This window comes from Microtus ochrogaster, unplaced genomic scaffold, assembly GCF_000317375.1.
Source record: "Microtus ochrogaster isolate Prairie Vole_2 unplaced genomic scaffold, MicOch1.0 UNK87, whole genome shotgun sequence".
Classification (NCBI taxonomy): Eukaryota; Metazoa; Chordata; class Mammalia; order Rodentia; family Cricetidae; genus Microtus; species Microtus ochrogaster.
The window spans coordinates 460977-471595 of NW_004949185.1; the positions used below are offsets into that span (position 1 = coordinate 460977).

The 10619-nt window shown below is 52.0% G+C and overlaps 2 protein-coding genes across 5 annotated transcripts in view; both read left to right on the forward strand.

Moving 5' to 3' along the window:
* The first annotated feature begins 424 nt into the window (after window positions 1-424).
* On the forward strand, window positions 425-6093 carry Prr3 (proline rich 3). 2 transcript variants are annotated; one of them, XM_005370739.3, is made up of 5 exons: window positions 846-925; window positions 1264-1341; window positions 1774-1836; window positions 3939-4229; window positions 4937-6093. In XM_005370739.3, the coding sequence occupies exons 3-5, from the start codon at window positions 1803-1805 to the stop codon at window positions 5041-5043; spliced, it is 432 nt and encodes a 143-aa protein (XP_005370796.1). In that variant the 5' UTR covers window positions 846-925; window positions 1264-1341; window positions 1774-1802; the 3' UTR covers window positions 5044-6093. The 2 variants fall into 2 exon arrangements, with proteins under 2 accessions (XP_005370797.2, XP_005370796.1); XM_005370740.3 differs by lacking the exon at window positions 1264-1341 and having other exon boundaries at window positions 425-925.
* A 1816-nt stretch (window positions 6094-7909) lies between these two features.
* Window positions 7910-10619, forward strand: part of Abcf1 (ATP binding cassette subfamily F member 1) — a 13979-nt gene continuing 11269 nt past the window's right edge. For 2 of the 3 annotated variants that reach the window (XM_005370735.2, XM_013355052.2), the window contains exon 1: window positions 7910-8371. In XM_005370735.2, the coding sequence (XP_005370792.2) occupies window positions 8212-8371 (160 nt within the window). In that variant the 5' untranslated portion in view covers window positions 7910-8211. Of the gene's footprint in view, window positions 8372-8402; window positions 8590-10619 lie in introns of those variants that run through there. The other variant, XM_026777837.1, reaches the window with a different exon arrangement.

Consider the following 10619-nt stretch of genomic DNA (forward strand, 5'->3'; position numbering starts at 1 on the left):
GAGCGGGGCGGCCGGGCTGCAAGCGGCACGTGAGAGCCCGCGGCGGCGGTGGCTACTGGATGCGCGGCGCGGAGCGGCGAGCTGGAGGCGCGCGTGGGAGGCCCGGGCCGTCTCCGTCACGGGCGCTACCAAGTGGCAGTCGCGGGAGGGGGGACGAGTGTCATCCCCGCCTGCCTAGAGCTCCCCCGGAGCTGCCACTCACCTGGCGGGGGGCGGGAGGGGGCGAGCCGGACACGCCTCTCTGCCCGGCAGCCACCGGGATGGCCCCTAGCTGCCGAGTCGAAGCGACGCGCCCGCGCCAGCTGCCCCAAGGGGCTCGCCGCCCGCGGCGCACACACTCGCGGCGGAGGATGCCGAGAGGCTGGCGGCCGACGGGCCACGCGTGCGAGCGCGGGCGGGCGAGAAGGAAACGCAAGCGGGGCAAGGACTTTGGAGAGGAGGTCAGAGAGCGCGGAGTTGTGACTGCAGCTGTTGCCATGGTAACCGGGGGACCGGATGTGGCGGCCTCAGGGTGCGACGGGCCGCTCGCGTGCCGCCGGAGGCCCGAAGTCCGGCCAGTGCCTCCCGGTAACGTGGCGGAGGTGCTTTTCAACGTGCGCGAGCGAGCAGGGGCTACACCGGGGAAGCAAAGCCTCCCGCTGCGCGGCAGACCGAGCGAGGCCCCGGGTTGGAGGATGCTGCCGCGGATCCACAACCCGCCGGAAGTGGCATGGCGAAAGCCTCGGTCTCCCGGCCCACCGCCCACCCGGAAGCGGAAACAAACCTAGTGTGCCCCTTCCTCACTGCCCTCCAAATCCTCCTGCAGCCATTGCCGCAGCCACGATGCCCAAACGAAAGAAGCAGAATCAGCAGCAGCAGCCGCCGCAGCATCCCGCACAGTCCGATCGGGAAGAGCCCGGAGACGAAGAGGACGAGAGTCGCCTTGGTGAGGGGAAGGGCGTGCACACGCCTGCCAGCGGGCCGGGGGCTAGGCGAGGGTTTGCAATGCGGGGGAGGGGGCTCGAACGGAAGGAGGAAGGGCGCACGCGTGGAGGTGGGGCGGGGGCGGGCTAGGGGAGGGCTGCTGGTGGAACCTTAAATGAGTTTGCTTGCTTAAACCCTCCACCTCAGTCTGGCTCCTGACCCTTTCCAGAGAAGGCAGGGGAGGTGGCGGCTAAAGATCTGGCTTGCGCAGCCGCAGGATGGCGGGGGAGAGGGGCGGCAGCGTTATTACAGATTGTGATGACCGGGAAGACAATTTGTGACCACACTTCCACTGGTTAGGTGAAAGTGCAGCCTTCTGTGAACTACTCCCCCGAGGGAAGGAGAGGAGAAAAAAACTATGATGGGCCAACAGTTAAGGTGAGGGATTGGGGTTTGTGGAATCACTGGGCATGTTGTGGATGCAGCTGTGATGAAATCTCCACTGTTTTGCTCAGTCTCGGACAACTCTGCAGAGGGACGGGCAGATGGACGGGGTGAGAGATTGCGGCACTGCTGAGTGGATATATCTGACTTTATTGGTTAAAAAAATGAGTGTTAAAGACCACGTAAGAACGAGATGATCATGCCGGGCGATGGTGGCGCACGCCTTTAATCCCAGCACTCGGGAGGCAGAGGCAGGCGGATCTCTGTGAGTTCGAGACCAGCCTGGTCTACAGAGCTAGATCCCAGGACAGGCTCCAAAGCCACCTGGGAAACCCTGTCTCGAAAAACCAAAAAAAAAAAAAAAAAAAAAGAGATGATTAGTCCTTTGCACCATTCTGATGACTGTGTTTTCACGTCTGCTCTTAGGACCACCCAGCCTTCTGGGCCCTCCCCCCATGGCTAATGGAAAGCCTGGTGACCCCAAGTCAGGTGAGGAGGAACGGGCCCTGGTGCGTGTGTACCTCAATGAGTGATTGTGTATGTATTTGGAAACATGGTGCTGTCAAAATGTCGGTTTCCTTCCAAATTAACTCCTAGGTCTGAGGCTTTCACAGCCTGTCTGTTCCGCTTGTGTAGGAATGAACCTCCGTTATAGGGAAACACAGACTCTACATGGAAGAGCATAGGAAGATTTGGTGTAAAGCTATAGTAGCTATGACATCGTGGTTTTCATAGGATGATCGACATTCTTTGTGATTTGTAATACTTGAAAGACTGAGGCAGGAGGATCAGAAGCTCCTAGCCACCTCTCCTACATAGCAAATTAAGACCAGCTAGCCTGGGATACATGAGACCCTATCTGAGATAATTGGGGGGCCTGTTAATATATGAACATTTACGTATAAAGATGTAACCAAAGAAGTGGTTCTGTCAGTAAAGTGGTGATGTCTCAGTTAGACATTTAGGGAAAACTATGAACTTTGACTTTGTAGAAATACCAAATAAAAAAATCAAGTCTAAGGAAACTGTAAAATAACCAGCATTAAAATAAAAAAAGTTTGTAAACAACACCCAGACCAGGCAGGCATAGTGGCAGCAAAGGGGCTAAGTCCCTGGGGCGGAGACGTACTGGGGAGGTGCCCAGTTGACAGAGTGCTTGCGTCACACAAACGAGACCTGATGTCAGACTGCAGCAGCCATGTCAGGAGCTGGGTACAGGGCAGAGGTGGGCGCTCCAGGGCTTGCCGGCTGTGAGTGAGGGCCAGGTTCAAGGAAACCCGACCAGGCTCTAGCCTCTATGCATACACACACTGTGCTAGTCATAAAGGAGCTGCATCAAACAATATGAATTTCTGTTAATCAGATAACACTGTAAGCTAACCCTGAGACCATATAACTACTGTGTAAACAGTATAGAGATTTATTACAAAACTAAAAATAAGGGGCTGGAGAGATGGTTCAGTGGTTAAGAGCACTGCCTACTCTCCCAAAGGTCCCGAGTTCAATTCCCAGCAACCACATGGTGTCTCACAACCATCTGTAATGAGATCTGGTGTCCTTTTCTGGCCTGCAGGCATGCATACAGGTAGAACACTGTATACTTTAATAAGTAATCTTTAAGGAAAAGAAAAGAAAGAAAACTAAAAATAAAACACGTGGTGGCGAATGCCTACAACTTTGGACTGTGAGGCAGGAGGACTAGCAGTTACGGGCCTAGCCTGAGCTACAGACCCTGTGTAAGGAAGCAGAAGGACGGAACTGCCACACAAGCCAACAGTTTCATTTCGGGATGTATTTTTACAAGAATTGAAAGCGTGGTCTTTTGGGGTTGGGTTTTTTTGAGAGGGTTGCTATGTAGCCCAGGCTGCCATCAAAGCTAACAGTATGTATCTTTTCAATGGGATATTGTTTCATCTTACAAAGGAAGAAAATGTTGTTAGGGCCCAGCATGGGCGAACCTTGAGAACACGGTGGGCACGGAAAGATAAGTGCACGCACTGTCTAAAGTCAGATTCGTACAAACAGTGGAATGCGGGCTACTGGGGCTGCTGGGTATATAAGGAAAGGGCTTGTTCAGAGGAACCCGTTCTGGTTCTAGGATTCTGTGTCATGGCACGTGAACTTACTTAGAGTTTTGAACCATATACTTAAAAAGTAGCTGATGTAACCTGTGTGTGGTGGTGCAAACCTTTAAACCTTTAGTCCCAACAGTTGGGAGTCAGGCAGGAATTCCAGGACAGCCAGAACTACACAGAGAAACCGTGTCTCAGGGGGTAAAAAGGTCAGGATAGTGGCTACCTTCTGTGAGAGGAAAGGGCACATAGATGGATGTCTCTCTTTGAGGCTGGGGATTTAGTTCAGTGGTATAGTAATTGCCTAGCATACACAGGGTCCTGGGTTCAATTCCCAGCATGGGGTTAAGAAGCACTAAGAAAACTAATTTCTTTGCCTGGGTGATGGAAGCCCAGGTAGAGCTGTGATAGTTGTACACTTGAAGTGGTGTGTCAGACTGCTTTGCCCCCATGGATGGGGGAGGGGCTTTTGTCAAGGGTTAGCTGCTCCCCAATCACTCCCTGTCTTTCTCTCTGTAGCTCTTCACAGGGGTCCTCCAGGATCAAGGGGACCAATGATTCCACCACTGCTGAGTCTCCCACCTCCTCCACGGGGTAGAGGCCCTGTTCGAGGAGGCCTTGGTCCTAGAGCTAGCCCATATGGTCGTGGTTGGTGGGGTGTCAATACTGAGCCTCCTTTTCCTGGGCCAGGCCATGGGGGTCCCTCTAGGGAAAGCTTTTACAAAGAGCCAAGAAATCCACGAAGGCTCAAAAGCTGGTCTCTTGTCAAGAACACCTGCCCACCTCTGGACATTCCTCCGGTGATGGAAGGTAAGGCCCACCTTGTTATGCCTGTGCCTTGTCCTGCATGCCAGTATGCTCTCTCCAGTCTCTTCTCCTTTGGGCTGTTTCTGAGAGCATTGAGAATTAATGCATGGCTTTTCCCGAGTTAAGGATTCCTCTGCCACTGAGCTGCCAGCTTCTTAGCTGGCAGATACTTGTAGCACTAAACATCTTTCTTCCCTCAAAAAGAATGCCTTTCCAAAATACTTGGTAGTCTGGGGGCTGGAGAGATGGCTCTGAGGTTAAGAGCACTGACTGCTCTTCCAGAGGTCCTGAGTTCAATTCCCAGCAACCTCATGATGGCTCACAACCATCTATAATGAGATCTGGTGCCCTCTTCTGGCCTACAAGCATACATGGAAGGAATGTTGTATACATAATAAATAAATCTTTAAAAAAAAAAAAAATACTTGGTAGTCTGGGAGTGGTTGAGCAAGCTGCATAGCGTCCCTGAGCTCCACGCTCTACCCCTAACACCAGAACCAGAGGGAGTGTGTGTGGCAGAGAACTGGGCTTTCTGCATCCTATTTCATTTTCTTCCTTACGATTTTTGGGGGGTTAGGGGAGAAAAGCTGTTTTTATTTTTGGGGTAGTGGACAGGTTGACCTCAAACTTGTAGCAGTTTTCCTGTCTCAGCCTCCTGAATGCTGGGGTACTCGCTCAGGTGTTAAGCTGTTGTTTTCCCTTGTTCACAGACAAATCTGACCGCCCTGTCTGCCGACACTTTTCTAAAAAGGGCCACTGTCGATATGAAGACCATTGTGCCTTCTACCATCCAGGCGTCAATGGCCCTCCTCTGTGAGACTGTGCCTTCCCACATAGGCTGACTTCGTGGCCCCATCATAGCTACTTGAAGGTTCTCCTATCACCTTCAGTCAGCGACATGTCCATCCCATTCATCACCTCCCCCGTTTGGGGTCCAGAGTTGTGGTTGTCACTGGTGTGCGGTGTGCACTGTCTTCTGATCCAGGCTCCAGACCTTTGGGACCCCGTCTTGCTCCCTTCCACTGCCTCCTGGATCTTCCCCTCTGTCAAGTGACTGCTGAACAGGAAACCTTTGGTGCTGTTTCTTGTGCATCTTTTGGCCTGTCCCCCAGTATTGCCCTCGGTTCCCAAGGACCCTGGAGCAGCCTGCAGTCCTTTGACGGGAAGCCCCAGTGTTTGCAGCTGCCCAGGAAGCGCACCAGGTTGTCTGGCCTTGGGGTCAGGTTTGAGTGACTGGTCCAGGCTTGCTCCCCGAACAGCCTACCCCTGCTTTTGGACGTCCTAGCTTCTTGTCGGTAGCATGAGCCCCACCGCTAAGGCCTGTGGTCACTGTGCTTTGTGAAACTGTGCATCCCCTGTCGCCTTCCTCAGTGTCTGTGGCATTTTTGTGACTTCCCCACACTAGATAAGTTTTTCTGCCAAATCGAGCAAGGCTCTTGGTGCCCTCCAGATTTCACCTACCTCCCAGCGTGGGAGAACGTGAGACTTCCTGTCGTGCCCTCTCCCCTGGTGTCAGTTATTCTGGGTCTGACACAGCCAGGGATGTCCTGCCTCCCCACCCAGCTCCTGCCTGTCTCATTTTAGTTGGACCCTATCATTGTGGGACCACCAGCCCTTTCATTTGAACTCTGTGACTCTCCCCGTGGACAGTGAGTTACTGTCCCCTCTGACCCTCCTCTCTGACGTCTCTGACACTGGTTGTTTTCTGTGAAAACGGCAGTGAACATGTTGGGTTTTGAGCTGGCCCTGAGGAAGTGGGTCAGGAGGTGTGGGCAGGAGGGCAAGAGTTATTGGAGAACTAAGAGTGAGTTTTTTTTTTCTTTTTAATGTTTTTTTATATTAGTAATAAACACAGTGGAAACCGGTATTTTTTTCCCTTGTTTCTGTGTTCCAGTCACCAGGGTCCCCTCACCCCATTAGTTCATCAGAGGCAGCAGAGTAGTTCACTCTGGAAACAGGGAGCAGATCAAGTAATGGCAAGGATTGCGGTCTGAAGGAGACACAGGTGGAGCAGGAATGGCCAAGGAGAGTGCAGAGTGACCTTAGACATGCAGCATAGCATTTGGATCTGATGATGTTGGGCTTTGTGAGGACTTCCTGCTTCACTGTGGAGAGATTGGACACGCCTGTCCACTCAGGTCGGGGATCAGACTTGGAGATTTAAAAAACAAGAATTTAAAATGTATTTTATGTGTATAGCTATTTTGCCTATGTGATTATGTGCCTGGCACCCCTGGAAGTCAGAAGAAGGCATCAGATCCCCTGGGACTGTGGTTACAGACAGTTGTGAGCCGCCACGTGGGTGCTGGGAATTGAACCAGGGTCCTCTACAAGAGCAACAAGTGCTCTTAAACACTGAGCAATGTCTCCAGCCCCAGAAATGGATATTTGAGTTAGTAAAATGGTGGCACAGGCCTGAATAGTGGAGTTGGAGGAACTTCAGTTTGTGGAGCAATCAAATCGGAAGCATTTGGGGCTGGAGGCACGGCTCTGCCATTTGCTCTTGAGAACCTGAGCTCGGCGCTGAGAACCACTACAGCTCACCTCTCCCAGTAACTCCAGTTCCAAGGGATTTGGCACCCTCTTCTGGCCTGAAAACACCAGGCTTGCACTCAGTGCCCACATGCAAGCCAAACACAAATAAAAGCATTTTTTTTAGACTGTCAAAGATTGAACTTGGAAGTACATCTCTACCCCAGCAGCAGAGGTGAGCCAGGGAGGGAGGAGGACCACTCCACTAATAAAAATGTCTGGAGAAATGGGGGAAAAGTGACCCAACTATGTCACTAGGACAAAGCCAGCATTGGCTTCTTCTGATCTGTTGGTATTAGATTAGAAAGTTGATGGGGACAGAAGCATCATGGGGGTCTGGCCCAGTTGGTCGAGTGTTTGAATAGTATGCATGAAACCTTAGGTGCAATTCTTAGAACATATAAGTTGGGGCTGGAGAGATGGCTCAGCAGTTAAGAGCACCAGCTGCTCTTCCAGAGGATCTGGGTTCAAGTCTCAACACCTACATGGCAACTCACCTCTGTCTGTTACTCCACTTCCAGGAGATCAGACGTACATGCAAGCAAAACACCCCAATGTACATAAAAAAAGAATAAGACATTTAAAAAAGTTTTTTTTAAAAAAAAAAAAACAACAGGTGTGTGATCTCAATACTCAGGAGGGAGGTGGAGACACGAAAATGGGGCAATTCAAGGTCCTCTTTGGCCACTTAATGGCCTTGAGGCTTGCCGAAGGATGGGCGCTGGCCCTGTGGTAGAGATGCCTCCCTCGAGCTCCTATGCCTGCCATTCTTAGAGTTAGAAGCCCAGCTAAGTCCTGATTGTGGTTTAAAAGGCATATGCTTCTTGGGAGGCAGAGGCAGGCGGATCTCTGAATTTGAGGCCAGCCTGATCTAAAAGGGAGTTCTAGGACTTACACAGAGAAGCCCTGCCTAAAATAAAATTAATAAATACAAGAAGATTAGAAAGTAGTGGGGAATGTTTGAGGAGGTGCTCTGTTTTAGTAAAGAGGCCACTCACGCGTAATAGTGCCGACCTGTTGTAATCCCAGCTCTCCCAGAGGCCGAGGCATGCGGGGCTCTAGGAGCTCCAGGCCAGCCAGGTCTACGTTGTGAGTTTAGGAGAGCTATAGTGAGCCCTTGTCTCAACGACAACCAAAAGATGTGCTTCCTGAGCAGGATGTGGCGACACAGGCCACCAACTCAGCGCTCCAGAGCCAAAAGCAGACGGACCTCTGGGTTGGAAGCCATCCTGGTCTACACAGCGAGTTCCAGACCAGCTAGGGTGACACAGTGAGATCAGAGATGCTTCAGACTCTTCTCCCTACCCAGAAATTATGTCGTTCCTCGGGTGTCACCGCGTCACCATCAGCAGCTCAGGCGTGGGGACCGTCACAGGGCGCTGCCCACCCCAGGCCACACCCCCCAGCCCAGGGCGTGGGTGCGCCAGGGCCTCCGGGGTCCGGACGGTGACTAATGGAGAGCCCGCCCACTGGCGGCCCCACGCCGCCGGAAGCGGAAACGGCGCCGGACGCCTGCAGAGGACTCGCAACTGCCGCCGCGATGCCGAAGGGTCCCAAGCAGCAGCCGCCCGAGCCCGAATGGATCGGGGACGGCGAGGGCACGAGCCCCGCGGGTGAGCGGGGAGGAGGCGGGAACGGCCAGGGCGACGGCGGCCGCCGTGGGGCGTGGGTCCTGCGCATGTGCGCCGGGGGCAGAGGCCGCGCGCACGGGGCCGTCCCAGAGCCCCGGGAGGCCGACGGGAGCATATGGCACCGAGGGAGGGAAGAGAGGACAGGAACCGGGACTCGGTCTGACGGGACTGCCCGAGTGTTAGCCTTGAGTTCGGATAGGGTCTGTGGTCAGGGATTACTTTGGTTCTTGTGCGGTGTGCTGTGTGTGTGGAATGAACAAGAAGGGGCTTGAAGTCACTTTGGGGGAGATCATAGACACGAAAGACTACAGTAATTTCACATTTGGTTTGTTTTAGTTAAAACAAACTTAAAAAAAAAAAAAAGACAACAGTCTCTCTACATAGCCCGAACTGTCCTGGAACTCACTCTGTAGACCGCGCTGTTCTCTAGAATTCCCCTGCGGCCGCCACACCTCGGCTTAATTCAGTCTTGTGTAGGCAAAACTGTCGTGAATCTCTTATGATCGGTTTATTATGGTAGCAGTGAAAAACGGAGAATGGCCTTGGTCAAGATAGACTCGGGAACACCTTTTGCCAGGTTCTGGCAGTGACTTCTGTAAGAAGGGGCAAGGAATTAGTTCAGTGAAGACTAGAGTGCCGTGTACCTGGAGGCTGACTAGACAGAGGTGGACTGAGAGCGCCGCTCTTAATCTAGATGCCTTAGAGGAGTAGGTAGCAGAATGTTGGTTGATAGTAGTACTTGGAAAAAATATTTCTTATTCAAAGGGTTTTTTTTGTGTGTGTGTGTGTTGTTGTTGTTTTTTTGTTTGTTTGTTTTTTGTTTGTTTTTGTTTTTCGAGACAGGGTTTCTCTGTGGCTTTGGAGCCTGTCCTGGAACTAGCTCTGTAGACCAGGCTGGTCTCGAACTCATAGAGATCCGCCTGCCTCTGCCTCCCAAGTGCTGGGATTAAAGGCGTGCGCCACCACCGCCCAGCTTGTGTGTTTTGTTTTTTAAGCCAGGATCTTACTTTGTAGCCTGACTTGTCTAGAACTCAACTATGTAGACCAGACTGGTTGGAGCTCACAGAGATCCATGTGCTTCTGCCTCTTGAATGCTTGTGAAAATTACTTTACGTGTATGGGTATTTTGCCTTTATATTGCATGCATGCAGTGCCTTCAGAAGTAAGAAGAGGGTTCTCTGGAACTGGAGTTAAGAGAGTTGTTAGGTGGGAATTGGATTCAGGTCCTCTGGAAGAGTAGCCAGTGCTGTTAGCTGTTGAGCCATCTCTTCAGACCTGAAAATATAATTGTTTTTAAATTTGCTTGTTGGAGCCGGGCAGTGGTGGCGCACGCCTTTAATCCCAGCACTCGGGAGGCAGAGGCAGGCGGATCTCTGTGAGTTCGAGACCAGCCTGGTCTACAGAGCTAGTTCCAGGACAGGCTCCAAAACCACAGAGAAAACCTGTCTCGAAAAAAAAAAAAAACAACAACAAAAAAATTGCTTGTTGGATTGTTTGCTTGAGACAGGGTTTCTCTGTGTATCCCTGGCTATCCTGGAATTTACTCTGTAGAGCATGCTGGTCATGAACTCATAGAGATCCCCCTGCCTCTGTTTCCCATATGCTAGCATTAGAGGTGCGTGTCACCGCCACCCATTGAAAATAAAGTTTTTAAGGAGGAAGAAGGTGAGAGAGTGGTATTGGACTGTAGGATGGAAAGCACGCAAAGAGGGTGTTGGTGTCTTGTTAGCTGTGTATGAACAGTTCACCTGCGTGAACGTAAGCGTACCATGTGCCGTGCCTTGTCAGAAGAGGGCATCTGACCCCCCGAAACTGGAGTTAGAGACAGTTGTGAGCCACCGTCTGGGTGCTGGCCGTCAAACCTGGTCTCTGAAAGAGCAGCCAGTGCTGTAGACGACCAAGCCAGCAGTCCAGTGCCTGTGGCGCCCAGGAACTCAGTGAGCCTCTCCTTCCACCTGGATGTGGGTTCTGGGGATTGAGCGTGGCTCTCTGAACTTGTGAAGCAAATGCCTATGCTTTCTGAGCCACCTGGCCAGCCCAGTGTATTTTGAAGGCTGGGTTAGAGGTTTCTCAGACATGACAAAGAGACGTGTCTAGTGAGAGAAAAGTTGAAGTAAGAACGTAGATGAAGCAGTCCTGGAGAATTGGGGTTCCTGCCTAAAGAGCCTTACCAGGAAGGAGTCTGACAGGCTGGCTCTAAGAACAGCTAGAAGAACAAATGGGGGGGGGG